The sequence below is a fragment of the Mustela erminea genome, chromosome 18 (assembly GCF_009829155.1).
Source record: "Mustela erminea isolate mMusErm1 chromosome 18, mMusErm1.Pri, whole genome shotgun sequence".
Taxonomy (NCBI): domain Eukaryota; kingdom Metazoa; phylum Chordata; class Mammalia; order Carnivora; family Mustelidae; genus Mustela; species Mustela erminea.
Window position 1 is genome coordinate 59,578,911 of NC_045631.1, and position 26,719 is coordinate 59,605,629.

The 26,719-nt window shown below is 61.6% G+C and overlaps 1 protein-coding gene across 4 annotated transcripts in view; it reads right to left on the minus strand.

Annotated features, from left to right (window-relative positions):
* The window catches only part of TBC1D16 (TBC1 domain family member 16), a 74,046-nt gene that overhangs the window by 45,687 nt on the left and 1,640 nt on the right, over positions 1-26,719 (minus strand). For all 4 annotated transcript variants that reach the window (XR_004280366.1, XM_032319641.1, XM_032319640.1 and 1 more), the window contains exons 2-3: positions 16,020-16,259; positions 12,811-13,399 (exon numbers count right to left, since the gene is read on the minus strand). Coding sequence is in view for 3 of the 4 variants with exons in the window: in XM_032319641.1 (XP_032175532.1) it covers positions 12,811-13,399; positions 16,020-16,197 (767 nt within the window). In the remaining variant the exon portion in view is untranslated. The remainder of the gene's footprint in view (positions 1-12,810; positions 13,400-16,019; positions 16,260-26,719) is intronic.

Sequence of the window (26,719 nt, forward strand, 5' to 3'; positions counted from 1 at the left end):
GTGGTTGGCGTGATGTGGGCTGGGGAGCGGTCATGTCGGCAACTCTGCCAACAGCACCGAGAGGAGCCAAGGTCAGTGAGGGGAGAAGGCAGCGGCTGCAGACAGAGGCCACGGGGAAGGGCAGAACGGGGTCCCAGGGTGGAGGCCGCTGGGCCTGGGTCTGAGCTTGCGTCCGCACCCCAGTTCCCTCCCCAACAGCGCGCAGCCCCCTGTGTAACTGGCCGAGCTGGCAGGCGCTGGCCGGTCCCCAGCCACCGAGGAGGGGCTCAGCAAACCGGCAGAGGGGGACAGAGGGGAACGTAACAAGGAGGGGCTGCAACAAAGGGGAGGGGGGTCCCCCGTGAGGAGGTCCCAGGGCCATCAGCGGAGGACGGGGCGGGGCGGGGCGTGGGGGAGGGGCCGGCCAGGCGGAGGGCGGCGCCGCGGGCAGGGGACACCCGGCTGATCTGGAGGAAGCCTGCCATCTGCTGGGCACACGAAGCGCCACCTCCGGGGAAATGGAGTTTCGGGGGCGGCGGCGCCAGCCAGGTCCTTCCTGGGGTGGGGGGAGTCACGCGGCCCTGAGGTCCCCCACAGACCGGATCCCGCGGCCGGGACCGGGCAGCCGGGCGGCCTGCTCTGCAGACAACCGGGCCAGTGGCCCTGGGTGCCCACAGCCTCGCCTGTCCCCCGCCAGCTGGGGCTGCTCGGGAAGTGCGCTCCTCACACGCCTGCCCGGGCCCCCCAAGGCGGGCTCTCTGCAGGCCCCCCGGAGCCGGGGGCACACAACGCGCCCTTTCACTCCGGGTGTTTCTGGCGGAGCTGGCGGCCTCCCTGGGGTGCTGGGCTGGCCCCTGGCCCTGCATGTCACGGCTAGCGGCTTGGAAGCTCAGGGAACTGTCACTTGCAACTACCATCAGGGAAACTTCTCAGACGTGACACCCACCTTTGTCCTGCTGCTCCCACCCGTGGGGGACAGGCTGGGAGCCTCTGTCTGTCCACACGCTCCCATAAGGGGGGGCCACGACCCCAATCAAATGGTGGCCCCCGGATCACCAGGACGGGGAGTGTGGGGGCGTGCAGGGAGCCCGCTGTCACTCGACACCCTTCCTGGCAGCCCGGCAGCCCGCCAGGCTCGGAGAGAGACCGTAGCCACCAAAAATAATCCTTCCAGTGTTTAAATATTTACAGAAGCAAGACAGACCCTGGTGCGTCTGCCGTCTACAGAGCCTGCACTAGCCACCAGCCCCGGGGCTCCTGGGAGAGGCCACACCGCCCGCCTGCCCCCTCTGCTGGGTCCGGGGTCTGTCTTACCCCACCTCCCTCATGTGTACAGGTCTCCTGCCAGAAGACAGCCACCCTCCCCTCCCCCTTCCAGAACATTCCCCCTTCCAGCTTCTTACTCCCATGTTCCCCAAACCTGGCAGGCACCTCCTTCCTAAGCCCCTTCTGGCTCCAAAGACCCTCAGAGACCCTGAGGACAGGCCCCTCTTCCCGAAAGATCCGCACCTTCTTGGAGGCCACCGAGCAAAATGGAAGAGCAGAGGTTGTGCCTCTAACCCTGAGCCAGTCCGAGGCCCCCCTCCCGGGACCTAAGGCTGAGATGCGGGGGGAGCTCCTGGCTACTGTGGACCCCAGGAGCACGGAGGGGCCACAGCCCATGCCAGCCTTGTGGTCGCACCGGTCACTGTGCCCACCGTGTGGAGGAGAAAGGGGGGCCGTGAGGACAGGGACTTGCCAGGGCATGTGGCCGGACAGAGCCGTGATGGGACCTGGGGCTCGGGTCCGGGACCACTGCATTCGGGGACCGATCTGCGTCACCGCCTGCGCGAAGGAAGGGCAGGGACTTGTCCTGGGCTACCTGCTCGCCTCGGAGTCCAGGCCTCCACCCTCAAAGTCCAGATCATCAGGAAAACCATACCTTCGGGTTCCCCGAAGCGGGACGCATGTTCTGGACAGAGGTGGGGGCTCTACCAGGAGCGCTTGGTCCCCCTGCGCATCACAGGCGTTTGAGGAACATTGGCTGAAGCGAACAGAAAACCCAAGCAAGAATGTCCTTCTGGACCACTCTGCTGGGGACGAGTGCTGGCGCAACAGCACGGGTACGAGGACGTTTCAGTCAAAAGACAAAGGTCGGGGGCACCTGGGAGGCTCTCGGTGAAGCCTCCGACTCCTGATTTCAGATCGGGTCATGGTCTCAGGGTGGTGAGACCGAGCCCCATGTCAGGCTCCGTGGTCAGCGGGGAGCCCGCCTGGGACTCTCTCTTCCTCTCCCTCTGCCCCTCCCCCTGCGCACGCTCTCTCTCTCAAATAAGCAAATAACCCCCCCCCCAAAAAAAGACAAAGGTCATTTGCCACTACTCCTCTCTTTTAGGGAGAATGTCATCGGTATTGGGTTACATTGCAACAGCCGACGTGGGTCCCCAGAGACAGAGCGTGAGCGCCCCATCTCACCTGGGAGGCGCTGCCGCGTCGCTGCTCTGTGAGCTCCTGCTTCCGTCTCTCGGAAGCTGCTGCGGTCCCCTTGGAGCTCCGGCCCAGGGCTGCTGAGGCAACACCCAGGGAGCCCTGGGGACCCTGGCTTCCTGCTCCCGAAGGCGGCTTCATGCCGTCAGAGAGAAGAGCTCCCCGGCGAGCATCCCTCCAGGCCCCGCGCAACAAATCATCCACGGTTGCATCGAGGACCCCCAGAGGGGCTGTCATGGTTTGTGAGCAGAGCAGGAGGGCCAACGTGCCTCCTGCAGCGGGAGCCCGCGTCCCCGGGGACTGCCCCCTCTCCGGGAGGCTAAACCTCCTCCCTCTCGGTTCTGGAGGGACTGGCGCACTTCCTTCCTCCCCGTCCTGACAGCTTTCACAGGAAGAGGCCAGCTTTCTGAAGAGGGACGGTCCTTTGCAGGGCAGACAGCAACAATATGATTTCCAGGGGACCCGCCGGGTGCGGTCACTTCTCTGGGTGACACCCTTCGCTGGGGACCTCGGAAATCCCTGCTCAGAGCCAGGGAGGGGTCAGATCCGCAGGACTTCCCTAGCACGGACAACAGAACACCGCCCAGCCCTCCTCCTAGAAGCTGCCCAGCCATCACAGACAAAGAGAGAGGGACGTCCAGGGGAAAGGGCTGCCCAGAAAAATCTAAACAAAACAGCCGGACGCAGACTGAGCCGGCCAACGCGGTGGCCCCGGGCCACACATGGCCCCGAGCACGTGAAGGATGGCGAGTTTACCCTGAGATGAGCTCTATGGGTGAAGTGCTCGCGGGATTCCTAAGACTCGGTCCCCAGAGACATTACCAATAATGGGACGTTGATCACACGTTGCCATGGTAATATTTGGGGTATGCTGGATAACCGTTAAAATTACTCTTAGGTGTCTCTTTTTCACTTTTAAAAAGGGTGGCTGTTAGACCCACACAAATACGCCCAAACGACGACCGGCACGGATGCAAAAGCAATTCGACGGTGGGATGGTCTTCTTGGCGGTGCCAAGCTGACACAAGGGAGCCATGGGGCATCTCGGATGGGCTGATGGTGACACAGAATGACATCACCGCACAGAGCTCTGCGGCACCCAGCCGCTGACGGGCTTCCTGGCTTGGAAGGCGTGCTATGGTCTCGGGCAGGGTGATGCCATTGGGGGAGGCTGGCTGAAGGGTTCGTGGGACCTCCCTGTGCATGGGGTTTTTTGTTTTTGTTTTTTTTTTTTTGCATTTCAAAATCTAGTGTTCAAAAACAAGACTATTAGAAAATTTTAAACCACGTACGGGGGCTCAACGTTACACGTCTGCTGCTCAGGGCTGGCCGAGACCAAAATCACCCGTTACGGCCTCCGCAGTCTGTCCCCGTACCCCCCAAGAGCTGAGAACTTGTTCTTGAAAGCAGATTTAATTTGTTAGGGCAGTTTTAGGTCTACAGGAAAACAGCAGAAAGTTCCTAGATATCCCCCAGCCGACACACACGCGTGCACGCGCACGCGACGTCTCTGTCATTAACACCTTGCATTAGCACGGTACGCTGGTCGCTGGTCGCAATCCATGAACCAGCAATTCCCCACCGCCAATAACCAAAGCCCACAGCTCCCACGGGCTGCTCCTGTCTCGTACACTCTGGGTTGGGCAGGGGTCCGAAGCAGCACATCTCTCACTACGATCACCCAGGGTAGCCTCTGCTACTCTCTGGCAATGACCAGAAACCCCTCATCTGGACGGACCGCCGTGCATTTGTCCATTCACCTCCCGAAGGACATCACGTTTGCTCCCAAGTGTTGGCGGCCATGGCAGAGGCGGCCACCCGCGTCCACGCACAGGTTCTTGCACAAAGAACGGGTCTGAAGGTTTTTCGGTGTTGGAAGAAATCAAAAGGGAGGCGGTATTTCAGGACACATGAACACTCCATGAATTTCAGATTTCAGGTCCATAAATAAAGTTTTCTTGGAACGCGGCCGCGCCCAGCCGGGTACATACTGCCGGCGGCTGCTTCCTCCCCCAGGCCAGCCTCTCAGCCAGGAACTCACGCGCTCTGACCCCCAGCAAGGGACACAGGCTGTCAGCGCCTCTGTTCTCGCTCAAACGGGGCAGGGACGGCACCTGCCCTGGGCCTTGTTTCCACGATGAAAGGCACCAGCTCACCCTAATCTCGTGCTGGGTTGAATAGTGTCGCCTAACTTCGGGTCCACCTGCGACCTCGCAACATGACCTTCTTTGGAGACGGGGTCTTGACAGAGGCTGTCGGCCACGGGCCTCAAGAGGAGGCGGCCCTGGGTTCAGAGTCGCCCCAACACACGCGACCCGAGTCCTCACACAGAGAGGTGTCCGGAGCCGTGGCGGAGAAGGCCACGTGAGCACACAGTCGGCGATGGAGGGACGCAGCCGTTAGAAACGCCTGGAGCCCCCAGAATGGGCAGAGGCAGAAAGGATCCTCCCCAGAGCCCTGGAGGGCGCTTGGCCTGCAGACACCCCGATCTCGGGCCTCCAGACTCCAGACGGAAAGTCTCCGTTTCTGCTGTTCTCAGTTGCCAGGGGTGTGGTCCTTCCTCGAAGCAGCCCCAAGACACCGCTACAAAGCACTTCCCGTTGGGCTGGCACGCGGTCAGGTGCCCAGCAGGCGTCCCTGTCCTGCGGACCGTGCTGGCAACGGCGACGGGTGACCCACCGATGGCCGAGTCTCCCCCACGTGCTCTCCGTTACCGCCTTACTCTCTCCCCACAATGGCCCCATTTCACAGATGAGGAAACCAAGGCACGGGGAGATGAAACACACTGCCGAGGTCACACCCTAGGGGTCATGGTGGGGCTCAGGTTCACACCTGGGTCTGACCACAGAGCTGGCCGGGCTCCCAGTCCCATGGGACCCAGGGGACCGAGCCTGACCGAGCCTGCCTGTCCCTGCCCTGCCCTGATGGCTCCCTGATTTGGACATCGGAGGACGGGGCACTGTCGAGGCCCAGCCTAGGCTCCCGGGAAGCCTCTCTAAGCTCCCGGAGCCAGCGGCAGCACCACCCCATAAGGGGCTCCCACGGCTGAGGGCAGACCGTGAAGGGTATGTCCTTGGTCCTGGACCCCCGCCAGGCTTCCTAGCCTGCCCGCCTGGAAGCGCGGGCCGGTCCACGGGGCCCCCGCCTGCCGGCTGCCCTTCCCGAAGCCGCTTCCCTCAGACCCGGGTGTCGGCCACCGCAGACGGAGCAGCTGGTGACTGCCACCTTGACTGGAGGGGGGTGGCGTGCGGAGGGGAGGGGGAGCCGGCACGGAGCCTGCCGAGTGCTACAGAAACATAAGACAAGATTAGTCTTAACGAAGCCCAGAACAGATTGCAGGGTGTCGGGAGATGGGATGTTTTAAAGAAATACATCTCAGCTCCCAGTTACAGAAGCACAAACAAACCCAAACAACAGATCTTTGGAAACTGCCAGCTTCGCGGCTGCCAGGCTGCTGCTGAGGGCCCAGGAGGGGCGAGGTGGGCGTTCCTGCAGCACCCGCAGGGGTGACAGGGCACCGGGCAGGCCCACGGCGGGGCGCAGAGGGAGCTCCCCGAAACCTCGAGGGAGGGACGCACCCCTCCACCTCCCCGCCACCCCACCCGCCACCAGCTCGCGGCCACCCCCCTCCTGTCTGTCCAGACACGCAGCTGGTCGGGCAGCCGGGCACCCTGTCTCCGGGATGGTGGTGGCCGCCCCCACGCCCTCCCCGCCCCCGTCTGGTCCTGCTGCTGCTGAAGCCGCCTCCTGGGACGTCCCCCAGTGCAAACACACTGTCACCTCGCCTGGAGGCTCCCCCGTCCCCCCGACGCCCTGTGCTGCTCAGGGTCATGTCCCTCTCGCCCCCTCCCCTGCAGGGGCCCCCAGCCGGCCGGAGGCTGCTATGCAGAAAAGGAACGGCCAGGCCGTCTGAGAGCTGTGGTCTCACGCCACCTGCCACCCTCAGCAGGCTTCGGGGGACCCTGGGCGACACCCCCAGCTCCCCGTGGCGGCTCCCTGACACGACACCTCCAGGCATTCGGACCTGGATCTCCGAGCCCGCCAGTTCCAGACTCTTCTGAGAGGCTGGGGTTCCCGCCTCCGGTGTGTCCCCTGTGTGCATGGGCCAGTTACACCGACAAGGAAGACAGATATCAATAATTCAGCCTCTACAGCTGATCGCCCGGTGTCATGCAGCCTTTTCCTCCTAGAGGCAAAAAGCACTTAAGATACCATTTATTTCCGCCTCGTGTCCCGCGGTGCGGCCGCCTGGAGCCGGGCAAGGACGCCCCTTGTCGCCAGCTTCTGCCTGCGGCGTCAGAGCCCCCTACCCTCCGGCTCCCGTGGAAATCCACCAAGGGGGGGCACCTGGCCACTGGTTCTGTGACCCCTTTCCCTTCAACAGAGAATCGGAGGGCCCTCCCCACGGGGACCGTCTCATGGGGACCAGCACTGCCCAACACGGAAGCTTCTGGCCTCGCGGGGCTATCAAAATTTAAACTCGTTGAGGACCGACAAAATTAACTCCAGCTGGTCCGTCACCAGAGGCTCACTTCCAGCACTCCACAGCCACACGTGGCCAGGAACGACCGCCTGGACAGCGTCTGCCGCCACAGAAAGTTTGGAAGCACACGGCGCTGCTCGCACGGACCCGAAGACTCAGGGGCGGCAACAGTGCAGGCCAGGGATTTCACGGGGGGCAGGAACAGGGTCCCCGGGGGGCGGAAGCCTGCAGAGTGCAACACGGGGGGGAGGAGGGTCGTCCCCAGCCCACGGGCTGCCTGGGGCTTCAGCAGCACAGGGGAGAACATTCTAGACACGGGCAGCAAGGCTGGGGAACGGCGGAACAGTGGGCAGGCTGGTGACGGCTGGCAGCGGGCATGGGGAAGGGCAGGAGCAAAGACTGGGGGCGGGGGGCTGTCCGAGCAGGGCTCCGAGGGCAGGGGGCGTCCGAACGGGGCCCCGAGGGCAGGGGGGCATCTAAGCGGGACCCCGAGGGGAGGGGGGCGTCCGACAGGACCCCACCTGGTGTTCACCAGCCTGCGTCTCCCCAGCGCCTGTGCCCTGCTCGTCTAGACCCACATCTGAGCAGGCTGGTTCGCGGCACCCAGGAAGCCACCACGAGAGGCCCCCAGCCCGTTCCGTAACCCCACACGCCGCCCTTCACCTGGGATGGCCACCTTGAGAGCAGGCACCAGAAAGGGCAAGAGGACCCCAGGAGACGGGAAACAGCAGCCTCTCCCGGGGCAGGGGCGCAGCTCTGGGAACCGGCCGGCAGGTCGCCAGCGTCAGTTGCCGGCGGGACCTCAGTCACTGGCCAGCGCGACAGCTTTTTCACGGACAAGCATGTAGTCCAGGCCGGGGGAAAGCAGTCTGACTCGGGCACTTCAGCCGGCTTTCTGGTTTTAAAAACTCGGTTTTTACCGTAAAATGAATACAACCACAGAATAACGTTTTTGAAAATTGAGAAAAGGAAAACTTTAACCACAACGTGGTAACATCTCGGCACATTGTTCTCTAACCGGTGCTGACCGACGCGGCGGCCACACACGCCGTTTAAATTTAGATCCCGCAACATGACGGAGCGTGGAAGTCCCATGCGGGCAGCCACACCGGCCATGTTTCCAGAGATCCCAGCTGCGCGGGAGGCCAGCGGCCACTACGTCGCAGGCACAGAGCTGGAGTCTGTCCCGCGAGGCGGGAGGTTCTCCTGCGCCCCCCGACCCCTGCCCGGGACGGCCTCACCCACGCTCAGGGCCTTTCCACAGACTTTAACCAAAACATGCGTGGGATTTGCCCTGCTTTGCTGCTAAGAACCACGAACGTCCACGTTGATGGCTCAGCCTTCCTGAACACCGCGTGGCCTTCCTCCAGGAGGCACTGAGGTCCGAATGCTCGGGAGTCACAGACGCCTGAGGAAATCGGGTGCTGCCCCCTCCTCAGTGACCTCCGTGAGCACACACACAAAGCGGCCCAAGAGGCGGGGGGCCCACGGACCCCTGATAAGACTCCCTTGTCTCATAGGGTGAACTTCTCGCCTGTCGGACAGTAAGTCCCTCCCCTCGGCTCCGCTGTAAAAAGCTCCACGATGAACATCTTCTCGCCAATGTGTTTTACCTCCGTGATTCGGGCTCTTTCCCAGGCACTCAGAAGACTACGGTTTCGGAGACGGCAGCCACGTTCCGAGCTACATACACATCTCTGATGCCCTTCCCGGGGCAGGGGCGCTCGGCAGGCCCCCAGGGGCCCGCACGGGGGTCCTGCTATGTTACACCCTCACCTACCGGCGCTTCAGACGGGGCTGGGCACCTCCCAGGACAGACAGACGGTGGGCTGGTTGCTGACCTTGCCCAATGGTCACCCTCACCGGCACGGCCATCCCACACCCTTGTTCCTGCTGCCGAGGGAGTCACAGAACCCCACCCTGCTCCGGGACTCGGACCTCAGCCGGGCAGCAGCGCTCCGTGGCCGCCCGCTCCCCAGTGGGCCTTGAGCGCTCACTCGGTCGAGGGTTTCAGGCCATCACTGTGCTGGGAGTGGGGAGGGGGGTGGGATGTGGGTGGGGGTGGGGTGTGGCAGGTGTCTTGGCCATCTGGGAACCGGGCCCTGCCCGGCTGTGCCCCACAGGTAGCACACAAACAGACACTGCCGTCACATCACGAAATGCTGGAGGGGCTCTCAGGTCAAGGGTGGGGTGGGGGGTCCCCGCCGCCCCTCCTAGCCTGCCTCTCCGCCTCCACATGTAGTTCTCCGGTTCTGCCACTAGAGGGATCCCATGAGCCTGCACCCCTCCTGGGGACCCAGTGCCCAGTTACAGTGGGACCCTTGGCTCCAGGAGCCGCTATGGGCACATGCTAGTCCTCAAAGCCAAGTCCAGCTGCAGGGTGGCTGCTCTAGCCAATGCCGGCATTCTGGACCTCCGCCAGACGCCTTCTCGGTCCGGGGCTCACGGACCACGCCTCTCTTCCTGGGGCCCCTTCAGAGCTACGGGTCTCAACCAGGCAGCCACGCCGCAAACCCCTGGGCCCCACTCCCAGCAGCTGGAGGTGTGGCTGCCACCCGGGCAGAAGGCGTTTCCAAGGCTACCCGGGGCGTGCTCACCTGCAGCCGGGCGCAGACTGCCTGGTCTACAGTGTCCCGCACGCGGACCCTTCGGTGCGGGATTTCCAGCCCCATCACCATGTGGGCACTGCGCGGCGGCGGGAAGGAGCAGAGGAGCCGTCCCCTTGCTTCCACAGTCTCTGGTGTGGTGGCTCGGAGAGGAAAGGGGCAAGTGAATGTGCCCAGCGCCCAGACCTGGCCCTCGCTTGTCACAATGGCCCGGGAAAATGCAGATTCCAAGGCCCACCCCAGCCCCTTCCAGAATCCACACCTGCTTTTTAAGGCCCCCAGCGACCTGTCACGTGCAGCTGGGTCGGGAACCAGGGTGCCTCCCTGGAACACCCATCAGGTCCCATGTGGGACGCAGGCCGTGTCTGCTTCGGCCCTGCCCCCACCTCAGCTGAGCACAGGCTCCCGGCCAGGAGGCCACGAGGGCTCCCGTCCGTCTCCATGCCGTCGCAGCACGAAGCCTCAGCCTAATCGGACTGCTCGGGCCTGAAGAGCACGTGTCGCGATCTGCGGGGTCTCTCTGGTAGACGCGGCCCGTCCCGACCACACCACGGCCGGCTGCGCACGCCCAGAGATCGGCCCATTGTCTGTGAAGCAGCTCCAAGCCAACAGATGACCCCAAAGGGAATTGGGGGGCCCGGGGTTCTGGAATGCAAACATTTGGCTCCAGGAGCCTTACCACCGAGAGGCCTCCTAACGTGGCCTCAGAACCCCAGCTCCGGAGAGACCCCCCGCTTTCCCTCGGGGGCCTGACGTGGTACAGAGCGGGGCTCTGGCATCCAGCCGCCGTTGGAGTCCCCTGGAGTGGCAACCAGCTACGAAGAGGAGGCCCACGTCAGGGACATGGTCAAGGGACATCAGGGCCACCGCGCTCGGTCCAAGCAGCCACCCACGAACAGCCGCCTATGCCGCAATTCCACTTACAGGAAACGTCCAGAACGGGCAAACCCGCAGAGACAGACGGTGAGGGAGTGGCTGCCGGTGCTGGGGGAGTGCGGAGGGGGAGTAGTGGCTTAGTGGGTGTGGGGCTTCTTTTGGGGTGAGGAAAATGTTCGGGACCCCGACAGCGGTCACTGCTGCCCAACACGGAGTGCTAAAGGCCATGGAACGGGACGGTTTTAATTGGCTACAGCGGCAAGTTTTGTGTTATGTGTATTTTACCACAATTAGGAAAACAAAATTTCCTTACTCTGGGGCCGCCCCGTGTCTGGGAGGGTTCTCAGCCTCAGCACTGAGACGCGCACAGGACCGCGCTGTATGGGGGGCTGTCCCGGGTATGTGGGGTGCTTGGCAGCACCCTGGCCTCCAGCCACCAGAGGCCAATCACGTCCCCATCCTCCGTTGTGATCAAAATGTGTACCAAGACTGCCATGTGTCCCTTAGGGCAGACTCGGCCCCAGGTGAGAATCTCCAGTCTAGACACATCTGGAATCGCCTGGCCATGAGGAGAGTAAGACGAGTCCCCCTGGGAGGTGCCCACAGGCAGCCGGCGTGGAGACCCAGCAAGGCGGGGGGTGGGGGCAAGCAGCCAGCGGTGAACTCACTAGGTAACCCCATAAAACAGGTTACTATCCTCCTCTTACGAACGAGGAGACGGAGGTTCTAAGAAGACACAGTGCTTTCCCGGGCTCACGCCGGCTAGGTCTCCCGAACTCCCAATCCAAGCTCCTTACGCGACTGGGGTCCCTACGGGGCCCATTACATCATGCCCTGATTCCGGTTCTGCCACTACGACCTCTGCCATGAGACCAAAGGCCAGGCCCAGCACACCTGAGTCACAGTCAAGATGGAACTCGGGACCTGTCCCCGCCACCTGGGCCTGTGACCAGCACCTGCAGGTCTCCCTGCGCTGGCCGGTGGCACCACCAGGGGGCGCTCCGGCCAAGCCCTGCGGCGGGAAGCCAGGCTGTTCTGGTTCCCAGGCCGGTTCTGGTGGGGACCCCCACACAGCTCAGTGCACAGGGGACGCGGCGCTCCCCTCCACAGGCACTCTCCGGTACGTGGACAGCGGTTACCAGGCCACTCCCAGGCTCCAGTGGACTGCATCGTATTGAGGGGATAAAACCAGGAAAAAACCCAAGAAGCTCAGATTCCTACTCCTTTGCTCCCCGCTTCTGTCCGTCCTGTGTGACCTCGTGCGCTCCGGGTCTGGGGCAGAGCCAGCTGGGCTCAAACCCAGCTCCTCTAGCGTGCCGGCTTTGCGACCTCCAGCAAGTTACATAATCTCTCCGAGCCTCGCTTTCCCTTTCTGTGGGTGTGTGTGTGTGTGGGGGGGGTGATGGCAGGACCCGCCCTGCGGGGTCTCAGGTAGCTGTGAGCTGCCTGAGGCACACAAGCCCGGTGCCCACCCCAGTGCTTGAGGCCTCCGCCCTCGCCCGCACCCAGCTCACAGCTCAAGTTTGGTGATCACGTGCCGGCTGAACACAGCAGGGCTTAGGGGCGTGACCACTGTCACCCAGAAACCTAATGAGAGCAAGGACCCTGCCCGGAGCATGAGAAGGGGCTGCCGAGGTCAGAGGTGGCCCGGCCTGCGCAGGCCCCGGCCTCTCCAGGATAGTGCAAGCCCGCTGTTCCCGAGCCTTGGGCCCACCCACCCCGGCAATGCCCTGCGGCCCCTTCATGATGCTGCGTGGTGGCTGCTACCGGCTGTGACAACCCTCTCCGGTCAGGTGCACCCAGGACAGGGTGTGGCCTGAGCCAGCATCGGGTGCCCCTGGGCTCTCAGGCTACAGAGGGAGTGACAAGAACATCACCCGCAGGACTGTGCTCCAGCCTCTTAGAGGGTCTGGGCAGAAAGGTTAAGGTTCCCCCGGGATGCGGGGACTGGGCCACATGCCTGGTTTGGCTGCAACCCCAAAGGCCTTGGGCTACCAGCCAGGAGTCTCCGAGCCTGCCTGGGGTCTGTGGGATGGCCACAAGCCACTGTCCCCCCACTGATGAGAACTGGGGCACCAGGATTCCCAGGGCCTGGGCCCATGGGGTTTAGCCTGGGTTACAGGGCAGGTCCACCCTGTGGGCACGGCTTATCCTAGGTGAGGCTGCCGAGGGGAAGGGGACAGGCGAGAAGGCGGAACCCCCCCTCCGCGGGTCCTTCACCGTCTCCTCGAGCAGCATCAGTGGTGGGACACGGGGGCCGAGGCCCTGGCGTCGGGAGAGCCGGACCCCGGCAGGGCGAGACGCAGGCCGCCCACAGCCCTCAGGGAGCAAAGCCCGGACTCACGCCATCGCCCCCCACGAGGCGCAGGGCAGGCCCTGCGGGTCGGACTCAGGACTCACCCGCTCTCGCTGTCCAGGAACACGGAGCTGCCGCTGTCCACCAGGGCGGCGCTGATGGGCGAGAGGCAGAACGGCGAGGAGAAGGCGTCGGAGTCGGAGTCGAAGGAGCTGTCCCTGCTCACGCCCTCCGCCGACAGCTCCAGGGAGCCCTCCTCCTCGCTGGCCTCGGGCCTCGGCTCCCGCCCCTCCTCGGCCCCGTCCTGCGAACTGACGGCCGACAGGATCCCGGAGTCGCTGTGGGCCGGCGGGGGGGCCACCCCCAAGCCCCGGGCCAGCTTCTCCCCGTCCTCGGAAGGGGGGGAGGGGCTGACGAGCACGGCGTCCGGGTTGCCCTGTGCCACCACCAGGGCGTCCTCATCTCTGGGGGTCAGGGCAGGCCTGGGCTCCGTAGGGGAGGGCTGGTGGGGGGTCCCCAGGCTCTGGGCGCGCCGGGCCCGTGGGCGGGGCGCCTTGCGCACGGGCGAGCTCTCGGGGGTGATGTAGCGCAGCGCCTCCTCGTCCTGCCTCTGGATGCGAGAGTTGGGGACCCACGCGAGGATGACGGTGCTGCCCAGCAGCTCGTCCTTCTCCAAGTACAGGCACAGGTATCCTGCCAGGGTCGGGAGGACAGGTGCCTTAGGGACCGCGGCGCCTCTGGCTCCTGGTCAAGGCCCCGCCCTGGGCCGCCAGGACACGACCCGGCCAGACAGCCCGGCCCCGAGCACAGCGTGGCCAGGGGCGCGGTCGGCTCAGTGAGTGAAAACGGGGGCACGTAGCCGATTCAGGGACCGGGTTCACAGGCAGTGGCCTGTCGCCACTTCCCCATGCCCGGGGAGCCCTCCTCCTGCTCAGAGCCCCACCCCGGCCACGGTCCGGCGGCCCTGGAGCTTCCCTCCCCACAGCCAGCCTCCAGGTCTGGGCGAGCCCAGGGGCCCAGGGGCCCAGGAGCCCCGCGTTTCACCACGCCTGGGAGTGACAGAAGCTGCGGACTTTTTTTCTGTCTCATACAAAATAAATCCAAAGAAAGGTGTTTGGGCGTTTTCCAGTCAGTTGGGGTCTCATTGTGTCTTCTTTAATGCAGCTTTCTGGAAGGAGGGGCGTCCCCGATGTCAGGCACCAGACCGTGGACAGGGCCGGAGAAGAGCGGTGCCCCTCAGAGGCGGCTGCCAGTGGGTAGGCTCTCTGTGCCCCGGAATGCTCAGTCTGGGGACAAGCGGCATTTCCTGACACTTCAGGATGCCCTGACTCCTGGGTTGATCATGCCAGGTGCCCAGGCCTCATGGTCTCTGCTCTAGAAAGCCCCCAGGGCCGAACGGGGCCGTCAGTCACATCCCCTGGAGCTCCGAGAACCTGCACCAGTCTCCTGAGCCTCGCTCCCGTTTCCAGAAGAGGTGGGGACACTCCGGGATAACGGTAAGGAGCAGAGGAGGCCACGTGTTTCATACCCTCAGATCCTGTGGCTCGGGGACGGGGAAGGGAGCCCCAGGACTCACCCCGGGGCCTTCCGTCATGGCGGCATCCGCACAACGTTCTCCCAGGGCTGCGCTGTTCTTTCTGACTGAGACCAGAAGAGCTGACACTCTCAGATCCGGCCCTAGAACCTCTGTCCCCTCCTCGAACCCTCAGAGTTGGCCCCGTGGTCAGGAGTCCACGGCCACACGCCACCAGAGCGCACTACAGGATGCTAGAATTCCCTGTCTACACGGCCTGGAGCCGGCTCCCAGGGCCTGCTCCTGAGCTGTCTGTGGGGGCTGTGGGCAGGCTGGGGTGTCCACACGTGGGTGCCCGCGGTCCCTTCTAGTGCAGGACAGAGCTGGGCTGGAGGCGGACTCTCCTGCTTCTCCTGTGGGGGCTGAAGACTCTGAACCCGCACCCGACCGTCGGGGGCTACAAAGACAGACTCACCGAGGTAGGACCAGCTCATTAACGTAATTTAAACGTTTTGTCTTTTAATTCACTCATTCAGTATTTTGCAGACGCATAATTTGCATACAGCAAAGTGCTCGGGCCTGACCGTCATTTGTTAACTTTTCGATGTCTGACGTCTGGTGTGGGGCTTCTGTCTGTGCTGGGTGGGCGAGTCCACAGGCCGCAGCCGGCCCCCCGCAGGCGCACTGGGGCCCCGAGGGCCCTCCAGCAGCCCGGGGAGGCCGAGGGAAGCACAAAGATCGCCCAGAGCCTGCCCTTGTCCCAGCTCCTCCCCGGGCTAGCGCTGGGAACGGCCCAGCCTCTCTGAGCACCAGCCTCCTCGTCCAAAACGGAGGCCTGTCCCGGCTCCCGGCACTCTCAGGAGGTCAACGTACAGATAAGGCAAACCATGTACTTGTCACAGCCGTCGGCAGAAACGACAAAGGACACAGGACTTGGGTATCACTGACCCATCATTTTGTCCTTCCCGTGGGAGGCAAGCGGGGCTGAGGGAGGTCAGTGCCCCGTTGCTATGACTGGATCTAACAGCCTCAGACCCGCCCCGGCCCGAGGACAGCCACAGTCCAGTTACCCGACCTGGAAGAGAAGCGACTGCTTTGCTCCGTGCTGTGAGCCGCAGCCGGGCGGCCGGCCACCGCAGCAGGGCTCGGGAAACAGCCTGAGCCCCGGGAAAGAGGCAGTTTCTTTGTCTGCGACTTGGCACAAGATCGCCAAGCTGCTGCCACCGCAGGAACAGTGTCCAGCCCAGGCTCACGTAGGCCCTGGTGCTGGTGTGCCCCGGGCATGGCCCTAGGGGAATGGATCTGCGGCCCCCACATCTCCCAGCGGCAGACTCCAGCTGATGCTTTCTGCCCTGATTTCAGAACCGGGGGGTTGGAGGACAGGCGGAGACAGGACTGGTGCTTTCCGGGGCCGGCCCTACAGTCTACCTGGTTCTCATCGCGGCCTTCCCGGCCGTGGGAAGGGAAGCAACCACCAGGCCTAGCTCGAGGGGTGTGGTCGTGCCACAGTGGAGGGGGCCCGTGGGTACCGGTCCGTGCCCACAGAGGAGGGCTGCCCGCGTCCCTGCCTGCAGGCTCCCTGCTCCCAGCAGCTGGGCGTGACCTAATGTGCTCTTCTGAGGCTGATTCCCCGTAACCCGTCCCGCCCCACGTGTACAAGTTAAAGGTCACCGGCCCCTTCAGAGATGGGGGAATTAGGACAAATGGGGAAGTGGCCCAAAGCTTTCTGAAGCTGGGGCTTGGGCACTTTAGAAAGAAACCAAGCCCCTCCGCCCAGGCCCTCCCATCTCTCGGGCTCACCTGGGTGGTGCCCTCCGAGCCCCTGCAGTCCCTCGGGCGGGTGCACGCACACGTTGTTCTTGGAGTAGATGATCTCCCCATCCAGGACGGAGAGGGGCCCGCCACCGCCGCCCGGGGTGAGGGTCAGGAGGTCCGAGGCTTTGGAGGAGGCCCGGCGAAGGAGACGGCCCAGAGACATTGCCGGGGGAGTGCTTCCATCCTCTGCACGCGTCGGCCCAGGCGGGGCTCGTCCGGACGTGGCTGGGGGAGAAAGACAGAGGAGGCGCGTCAGGCCGGGGGTCCTCGGCGCTGCGTCCTGCCTCACACCGGCCAGCGCAAGACGGATGGGAGTTCGCTGACCTCCGGGACGGGTCCTGCTAGCACGAGGCCACGTGGCACCATGGACATTTGGGGCCGGGTCGTTCTCAGTGCTGAAGGCAACCCCGGTCTCTACCCACGGATGCCACCAGCAGCACCCTTCCCGCCATGACTCCAGGCATGGCTCACGTCCCCCCGGGGCCCAACCACCTGTCACGGGCGCTCTGCTCCCCCACGGTGATGCCAGGAAACGCTCAGACTTGTCTCTGCTCAGTTTTGCCCTGCGTCTGCGTCTGTGTCGACGAGCCCTCCCGTCCTGAACCTCAGCCCCTCCGCCGGGCTTCCCAGGGAGCGACCTTCTTCCTACATCCGCCCTGCCAGGCCTCCTCCACCCCCAGCCTGGCCTGATGTCCTGACACGTGACGGGCCATCTCCGCTGGGAAGGGTGTCACAAGGACCCGAGTTTGCCTACAACCCGGCAACAAGAGGGGCGTCCGGCCGGCTCAGAGGACGGGGTGACTCTTGATCTCGGGGCCACGAGTTTGAGCCCCACGTGGGGTGTTGAGATCACGTAAATAAGTAAAAAAAAGTACAAAATAAATAAATAAAAATTAAAACAGTAAACGAGAAACCAGAGGACCGACCCAGTACGCATCCAGAACTCCTCGCGATTCCCCGACAGGAGGAGCAGGGCGATGCGCCGGGCGCCGGAGAGTGAGCGGGAGAGCTCATCGAGGAGGAGTCCTCGGTCCGGACGAAAGCCCCACACCCGGCAGACGGCCCGAAGCAATTTTTATTCCAGCCGAAAGCCCAGCCGTCAGAAATCGCTCGCGGTGTGGACCGGCCAGACGCTTCACATCAGTCGAGCCCCAGAACGCAGCCACCCAGCGGAGCCGTGGACGGAGCCACGGGAGTGAGCTTGTGTGCACAGACCCTGCCGCCCCCTGCCAGAGGCGCTGCATGTGCGAGACGCAGCCTGCGCTGGGCAGGTGCAGGCCAGCCTCACGGGGCAGGGCCGGGACGGGGACACCGGATCGCCTTCCTCTCGTTGAAAGAAAAGAAACGAGGTGAGAGCCAGTACGACAGCATCGTCGATGACGGACGGACTAAACGGGGTCCGTCCGCACGGGGGACCTTATTCGGCCTTAAGGAAGGACACTCGGCCACCAGCCACACGGGTGGACCTCAAGGACACTGTGCCCGGTGACGTCAGCCACGCACAGAAAGACACAGAGTGTAGGATTCCACGTCCATGAGGCCACTGGAGTCGTGGGTCAGAATCACAGAGAGAGAACGTAGGACGGGGGTGCTGGGCGCCAGGGGCTGGGCGAGGGGCGGGATGGGGAGTTAGTGTTTTGGGGCCAAATTTTCAGTTTGGGACGACGACTATGTTCTGGACACGGATGGCGGTGACGGCCCCACAGCGGCGTGAAGGGACTTAATGCCACTCAGTAAGACAGCCGTGCAGTTTTATGTCCTGTCTGTCTCACCGCAGGACAGCAACTCTTCGAACCTCCTGCATTTCTGACGCTTCTCCCCCAACCCAGAGCTGGTTTGCAGGGTTCCCTACGTGAGGCTCTTTCTGCTGGAGGGTTTGCACAGGCTCGTGGGGCAGGGGCGCCGGGCTCAGGGTGCCCTTCCCTGTCCGAGGCCAGGGGGGCTCCATGCCGGATCCTCAGCCCCCGGCCCTCTGGGGGCCCCTCCCGTGCCCTCAACTCTGTTCTCAGATCTCCCCAGAAAGTCACTAACTCTCCTAAGCACAGGATTCTTCTCACGGCTTCCCGCTAGCCCGAAAGTCGCCCTCCCTTGTCCGCATCTTTACCTAGAAAGATCCATCACGCCCTTCTCCCGAATGACTGGGGTTCCCAATATCGACATCGCCCTGAAAATCACGGTTCCGGGACACTCACTGCCTCAGCCACAAGCCGAGGACATCACTCCCCTCCTGGTCGTATCCAGGGTCCGAATCCACCCCTCGAAGGCTTCCCCCAGGCCAACACTCTCAACCCCCCTGGCCAGGGGGCGGCCAGCTGACCTCAAGGACCATTCAGTAACCGTCAGGCCCCGCGGCTGCCGGTCCCACCGTGTGACAGTGGCCACAGACGGGAACCAGAAGGTGTGTCTGTGACCCAGTGAGACTTGACTCACGGACACTGTCACCTGAATCTCCCAATCTCTATGTCTCACAGAAAATTCTCCTTTTAGTTTTTTTCCCAATCATTTAAAAATATAAAACCCAACCTTAGCTCCAAGACCAGAAAACAAGCAGAAGGCTTGATTTGGCCCATGGGCTGCAGACAGCTGACCCCTGGCTCAGGCCACCTTCTGGATACTCGGCCCTTCGCTCTACCCCAACTGCCTCCAGGCCAGCCTCTCCAGGAAGCCCTCCCGGCCTCTGCAGGTCAAGGGGGTGGCCACCCCATAAGCCCCCCACTGGTCTGAACTTGGAGGCAAGCCCCAGCACCTATAAAATTCTTTAAAAAAAAAAAACCAATCACACGCCCTCCGTATCGCGTCGTCTGTGCAACTGTCGGTATTGTTATTCTAGCGACGACTCTGCTGTCCAGAATATTTTTAGCCTTCAAGAATCGTTCCAGAACGACAAGGTCCCTTCACGAGCCGTACAAGAAAATGAGCCCCTTCTTTCTAGACCAGCGCTGCCCGGTTTGCTGACATCCCCCAGCCACGTTTTAAAAAGTGAACAGAAAGGAGGAAGACTAACTTTGGTAACGCACTTTCATTTCAGTCCTCATTCCCCAAACAGGATCGTTTCGGCCCATAATCCATGCGGAAACGGGCTGCTCGACGTCCCCTCGGCCTCTGGAGTCTGGGGTCTGTTTCGCGTTAAGGGCAGCTCAGCCGGGACCCACACTGCGGCCGAGGCCTCGGCTCCCTCGGCGTCTCCCCTGGTGTCCCTTCGCTAACCCCGACGGGGCAGCAAACAGCTGTCGGCTGAGTCCGGAACCCAAACCGCCCTTCAGTGAAGACGTCTGCCACCGCGGAGGAGAATCAGAAGAACGTGTTGGAAGGTCTGAAGGGCGTCCCAAAACACAAGCTCACAATCCCCTTTCCCCGCACACCCGACGCGGACCGCACGCTCTCCCGCCCTGAGACTCTGGCCCTCGCGACCTCCTACAAGCAAGTTCTGCAAACGAGAAAACGGGTTCCGAGCGTTCGGGTCACTCGGGGAGCAGAGAAACTTGGCGCCTGAGACCTTCGTCCCCTGTGCTCAGAGTTCAGCTCCCACCACACCCCCGCCACCTGGCTGGAGAGCGGACAGGTCCCCCAGCTCCGGCCCCAGAGTGTCCTGCGGCAGGCCGCACCCTGGGGGGTGTCTGTCAAACGCCCCCCCAAAGAGTCACCCTCTTCAGACACTTCCCACGCGCTCTCCAAATGCGTTTGCTCCTCCGTGAGCCGCCTTCATTGACATGAAACCCGGTTCCCAGCCTCTGCTACCACACGGCTCGCCGAGAGAGCCCTTGACCTATTTTTGAATGCTTTTTTTTTTTTTTTTGTAAATTAGGCACCAAGCTCAGAGAAGCACAAAGAAGAACACAAGCGCCTTAAATCGCAGGATCCGAAACCGTTCCCGTGTCCGTTCCTAGCCTCTGTGTCTGTCTTATAAAAAAACAAAGATGCCCCACGGGGGTGACCGGAGTCTTGCTTTCTGTCGCAGGGTAAGTGCATTCTCCCACGTGTTAATGAGTCTAAGCGTGTGTCTTCCCCCAACCCCCGAACCATACGATGACGCTCCAACCCCCCGCCCAGCACCTCGGAATGCGGCTGTATTCAGAGACGGGTCTTTACAGAGGTGATCAGGTTGGGATTAGGCCATTAGAGAGGCCGGAATCCAGTGTGGCTGGCGTCCTTTGAAACGAGGAAATGTGGAGATGAAAACAAGGTGTCCAGAACAGGGCACAGGTCCAGCAAGAGGCCACGGCGTGACACAGAGCAGTGGTGAGGCGGAACGGGGAGGGAGGAGGGAGGCCTGCCCCCCGCAGTGCTGGCTGGTCAGGCGAGAAGGGAAGGGGCAGGGGACAGGGCCCGGCAGGCGGCACCAGGGAGACGCGAGCAGGGTAAAAAGGATAAGGAATCCCTGGGGTGGACAGGGACCCGCGGCGCAAGATGTGAACGGCCCCAGTGCCACGAAACTGCACGTTTCAAAATGGCCCAAGTGGGCACCACTCTGTATCCCTGACCGAGATGAAAACTACCGTAATAGTAGAACCTGGAGAGGGGTGTCCAGATGCTCTCTGCGCTGTTTTTGGTAAACCTAAAACACTCTAAAAAATAAAATTTAAGGGTGCCTGGGTGGCTCAGTGGGTTAAGCCGCTGCCTTCGGCTCAGGTCATGATCCCAGGGTCCTGGGATCGAGTCCCGCATCGGGCTCTCTGCTCAGCAGGGAGCCTGCTTCCTCCTCTCTCTCTCTCTGCCTGCCTCTCTGTCTACTTGTGATCTCTCTCTGTCAAATAAATAAATAAAAAATCTTTAAGAAAAAAAATAAAAAATAAAAAATAAAATTTAATTTTAAAAAAGAGGGCGGAGACCAGAGTGCCCGCCCCCCGGAGAATGCCGGCCGAGAGGACTGCGGCGGATGGAGGCCGGACACGGGCTGGGAGCCAGAGGCAGGACGAGGGGCAGCAGCGTGGCAAAGGGAGCTCGGGTGTCCAGGCCGATGGGCAGCAGTAGCAATGCCAGGGCCTGGCCAGAGCTGCACGCCCTGACGGGGATCTTCCTCCTGTCCTTGAGTCCGCAAGATACATGACCTTGAGGGCTTCACTCAAAACCTGCAGAGCAGTTTATGTCCGTGACCTTTGGGACCTGGTGACCCGCGGGGGTGGGAGGAGTACAGGGAACCACCCCTCCTGGTAGACCAGAAAGCTGTGCTCCAGAACGTCTTCCCGGGGACAAGATTCTGAGCAAGGAGAACACCAGGTGCCCTGGTGGGTCTGGGGTCTCTGGGCAGGTGACTTACTCACCTCCTACCTCGGACAGAGCTGGGGGCAGGCGCGCAACCAGCACACCCTTTAAGTGCCATTAGCGGAGATCCAGAGACGCACGAGATCAGCTGCTCTCACCTGAGAGGAGCCCGCGGCCAGAAGCGGCTCCCCGGCTCCCCCCAGCAAGGACTCGGCGTGGCGTTTGCTGGAATCAAAACAGCAGCCGAGATGCTCAGAGCGCCTCGTACCGACATCCCGGGCCGCCCCCATCCCCGAGAGAGGAGGGTGAAGAGGGAAGCCGCTCCCGGTAGACCCCTGACGAAGATAAAAACCTAATTCTCCTCCGATCCGTTCCCCTAACGTTTCTACTTTAAAACGGTCACGCCCGCGTCGGTCTTGTGGATTATAGGTGATAAGCTCCTGAGTCCAAGACCCCTTCCTGACGGATGTGCCCACCAGAATGCCACCTGCAGTAGAGGTCCACATGCTTGGTTTTTGCTGACGGAAAGGACAGTGCTGCCAGCCTGGCGGTCGGCACAGGGAGCCGGAGATGGAGGAAGCCAAGATCCAGAATGAGCATCATTCCGGGTGCAAAAAAAAAAAAAAAAGAAAGAAAGTGATTTTAAAAGGTATAAAGTAAGAACAGCGGGGCTGGTCTCCAGCCATCTGTGCAGCCACGATGGTAAGCCGAGCTCTGTGCTGCTCTGAGCCATGGTGACCACGAGGTCGGGCCAGATTTTTGCCAATAGGCTATTGTGTCGTTCGAAAGAACAGAACTTGGCTTCCCCTCAAAACACACACACATGTCCGTGACACCGAGTTCCCTCCACAGAAGGCCCTCCCCGCTCCTGGTGGCTCTCCCAATACCTTCCAGAACTACGGGTTCTCAGCCGCCAGCAGCCTGCGGGGGAAGGGAAACTGGGGACCCAGGACAGGGTGGCTGAGAGTGGGCAGCGGGGAAGGGGGCAGGTGTTTATCTCACACCCCTGTTTGGACCTGGCCCTGCTGCTGGGTCATGGCCAGGGGCAGGGGGTGGCTGGTCTCCCCTGACCGCACTTGCTCCTAGACGCCCCGGGAGCACCTGCCACCAGCCCCGGGCCAGAGGCAGCAGAGGCCGTGGAGCTCAGTGTGGTGGCGCTGGTGCAGGGCCCTCCTCCAATATTTTCAGGGTGAAGCGGAGACATCCATTACCCAAAATTCGTTCCCCAGGAATTGGTGATTTATACCTGGGGAGAAGGGTCCTGGCCAGAGACAGAGCCTAAGTCACTGAGAAGCCAGAAAGGAGCAAAACACAGTAAGAAGTGACGTCCTTTAGAAAAGACCTAAGTCGCCCCTCTGCTTCCTTCAGAAGGCACCGCCGTCCCCTGCGCGCTGGTTTTCCGTGGCTGCTGAAAGTTTCCCATCACCACACATTCCACAGCTGAAAACCCAAACAAATAAGCTCACAGGTCTGAAGGCCACGAGTCGCACCCGGGCTCACCCGGCTCAAACCAAGGTGTGGGAAGGGCTGCGCCGCCTCCGGGGAGAATCCGCGTCCCTACCTTTACCACCTCTGGACTCTCCCACAGCCCTGGGCTCCTGGCCCTCCCTCCACCTCCAAAGCTACTGGTGCCCATTCTGGTTCCCCCACCCCCACCCCAGCACCCGGCTCTGGCACTGTCTTTCCCCTCCTTCTGCTTCTAAGGACCCTGAGACGGCACTGGTCCCACTGGAGGATCCAGGACAATCTCTCCATCTCTAGGATGGCTGATGACCGAGCAACCTTAATGCCACGGACCCTAACTGAGTCCCAGGTCCCCAGGATTTGGACACAGACGTCTCTGGGAGCCCTTCTACCACTGACACGGCACGGCACGGCAAAGACGCAGGAAAGTATGGACTTCTAACTCGTCCCCCGACTGCCAAATGCCTATGCAGGGCGACCACCTTTGAGACAATATGAGGGGGACCCCAGGTCTAGAGCCAGAAGAGAGGAGGACGCGGCTCCCAGCAGGACAGATGGGAGGAAAGGGCGCACTCACGCCAGGGCCTGCCCTTGGCCTCCTCCTCCACCCAGAGCCCTGGTTTCCTGTCCTGGCATTAAGGGGCCCCATCATTTGCCAACCAGAAAAGCAAACAGGAGCAAAGGTGCAAAGTTCTCTCCCGGAACCTCCCTAGGAAGACCAGACAGATGCGGCAGCCGGCAGCCACTCTAAGAGCAGGAGCCTGACTTCTCCCGTTCGCTGCTCTGTGCCGTGCACCTGTCTCGGGCCCACCTGGCTCGTGGGATGCAGCTGTCAGCAGGGCGAGCGCGGTCCCGGCGAGTCCCGGGGCTGCCTGTTCCTGCGGACCGGAGGCTCGAGCCCACAGCCATCCTGACAGCCGCTCGCCGTGTGGGGGGAGGCAGGGAGGGGTGGAGGGCCGCTGGACACGTGAGGGAACGTGTGACGGGAAGGAGCCCACAGGGGATGACCCCGCCCCGACCCCGGCACGGGCACACCGCAATAGGCCTTGCCACGGCGCTGGCAGGAACCGGTTCCCCCGCTTTGCTCCCAAAGCCGGATCAACGCAGAGCGGGGAACAGGTGATGCTATTTAACCAGGAGCCAGACACACAAAAACAAGGATCATGTTCCTCCCACCAACGTCTGCTGCTGACACCGGTCCCAGGAGACCCCAGCCCTCTCCCAGGCATGTGTGCCGTGGTCCTTCCCGGAAGCCCCAGCTCTGCAGTTTAGAGGGGGATCTCCACCCCACAGGTAGACGGGCTCAGAACCCAATCCTTGGGGTACACGATTTGGGGAAGCTGGGTCTTCCAAGTCTCATTGTGCGGACAAGAGACCTGTGGGCTAACACGGCCTGTCCTCCCTGTGGTGCTCCCCTTCGCGTTATGCAACCGTCGTGGAAGAAAAGGGTCTTCCCGACACATACATCACGTTCAGGATGCCCATGGAGAAGATCGTCACCCAAAAGCAGGGTCGCTGTGGGCGGGGCCTCTGCCTACAAGGGAGGACAAGATGATCAGCTTGTATTTAAAATGAAGGAACAGGGACGCCTGGGTGGCTCAGTGGGTTAAGCCTCTGCCTTTGACTCGGGTCATCGTCTCAGGGTCCTGGGATCGAGTCCCGCGTGGGGCTCCTTGCTCAGTGGGGAGCCTGCTTCTCTCTACCTCTGCGTGCCACCTCTGCCTGCTTGTGTGTGCACACTCTCTCTCTCTCTGACAAATAAATAAATAAAATCTTAAAAATAAAATAAAATAAAAGGAAGGAATGTAGTGTAGGGCAGAAGCCCCAGGGCAGGAGGCTTGGACCAACTGCCATCTGGGAAAGGACCTTTAAGAGGCTGTAAAGACAAGACAGTCACAGAAACAGGAGGGGGAGCGGACGGCCAGCTTCGCTGTGACTTCCCTCTTTCGGCGGCCCAGCTGTCACTTTGATTATCACCTACTCCCTGGAAAACCCCAAGGCCTCTGCCTCTCACTCGGGAGGCCATCTGCTGCTTGCGCCCCCTTGACAGCAAATACCAAAACACTATTTCCTCCCCAAAGAGCCGGGGAAGTAGGGCCTGGGAGATGAAACTGACCTTAGACATGAGCCAGGATCGAGGAACAAGGAAGGACTGGACCCCCAAAAGCAAGGAAAGGTGCAAACCCAGCCAGGAAGCCACCCAGCGACCCAACAGTGGGTTAGGTGCACCTGACGCCTCTATGGTTCCCCTAAGATTTTAGATACAGAACTTGACAAAGGAAAGTGTAAAAATGACTTCTGTTACGTACACCCTTGGCCCCAATTTCGGAAAGACAGAGGTGGAACGACCAATTTACCAGACTCGTGCATTCCGGGTCACTCAGGGCGGAAAAACTAGCACGTAAAGCCAAGCGCACAAACTAGGACCGACCTGGCTACTGCGGTGGTAGACACCGCGCCTGTGCACCTGCGGCCAGGCGGACCCCTCCGGGTGGCTCATCACGTGTGTGACTTTTAAACACCTGGACAGACTGGTCGTCCAAGGTTCAGCAAGAGCAGGGCACACCACCCTGCTGGGTGAGGGCTTGGGGAGCATCTCACTGAGTCTTTAAGCGGCCGGACCTTGCTCCTCCCTGAGGCCTCTATCAGGTCAGAAGACACAGTAAAAGATACGCTTCAGGTCGGACATTATGGGACAGCTCATCAAAACAGATTTCTTAATGACCCAAGACCCAGTGCCCAAGGACACACAGGTGGTCGACAGCAAAAACAAAAAACAAAAAACCACCACCCCTGGGTGCCTGGGTGGCTCAGTCAGGGAAGCACGTGCCTTCAGCTCAGGACATGATCTCAGGGTCCTGGGATCGAGTCCTGCCTGGGGCCCCCGACTCAGCAGGGGGTTTGCTTCCCCCTCTGCCTCTCTCTCTCTCTGTGTCTCATGAGTAAATAAAAACCCTTAAACACACACACACACCACCACCACCACCACCACCACCACCGAAGTGAAATGAAAAAGATCTCCTAGACTATTTCCCTGAATCTGGGGGGAGGGGAGGCTGCAGATTCCTGCTTTCAAGTCTGTGCACCAGGCTCACCAACGTTCACCAGTTTTGTAGAAATACAATGTTTATCAGTAAAACGCACCCGGGCCCCAGCTGCTACACTTGCCTCACTGTGCAGCCGCAAGCCCGTCCTCCCCATGCTGTCCCCACCGTGTGAAACTACGTGGCTAATCTTACACGAGAAGATTCAGGCCTGTGAGAAATTTGAGGTCCCGCCGCTGCAGGGGAGGGGGAGGTGGACAAATCTCGAGCTGAGTCTGTGTTGCAGACAGCCTGGGCGCCCTGGTCCCGGGGAACAGCCTGTGGGACCCAGCGCCCCGCGAAGTTATGAAGCGAAGAGCGTCACCCTTCCTACGCGGCGAACTCCGGGGCTGTACAGATCAGCTTCCGCCTGATGGACCACGCACACGAGGAATTAAGAAACAACATCAAAATGTTTTTACCAATTTGCTCACTGTGAACAATCCAACGGATGGTCATCGATAACATTTTGTTACGAGTATAATGCTGAGTATGCGCCAGGCACTAGGTCCTCGGCATGACCGATGCCCGGGACGTGGCTACAACGATCTCCACAGCACAGACGGAGAGGCTCAGGCACAGAGGAATGCAGTTGGTACCGTGGACCAGGGCTGGCGTCTGAACCCAGCAGTTCACTTTGGAGGCCACACTTTCGCCATGGCACAGAGCCGCCCCAAACCAGGGCTGAGAGACCCGCGCGAGCAGGTGGGCTCCAGAACCCCACGGCTGCCTTCTCAGATCTCTTTATCCGAGGCCCCGGGAGGCTCTTTCTGCACAAAAGAGAATGGATGCTAGCCGCCGGTGGTGACATGGGATTCGTTCCCACTCCCTTGCTTTTTTATGACTCATCGGGCAGAAGGAACCGTGTTCTCCTGTCTGCAAAAAGAGGGGTAGGGAAGAGCGTGTGCATGTGAACAGCAGGCACCGCTTCCAAGG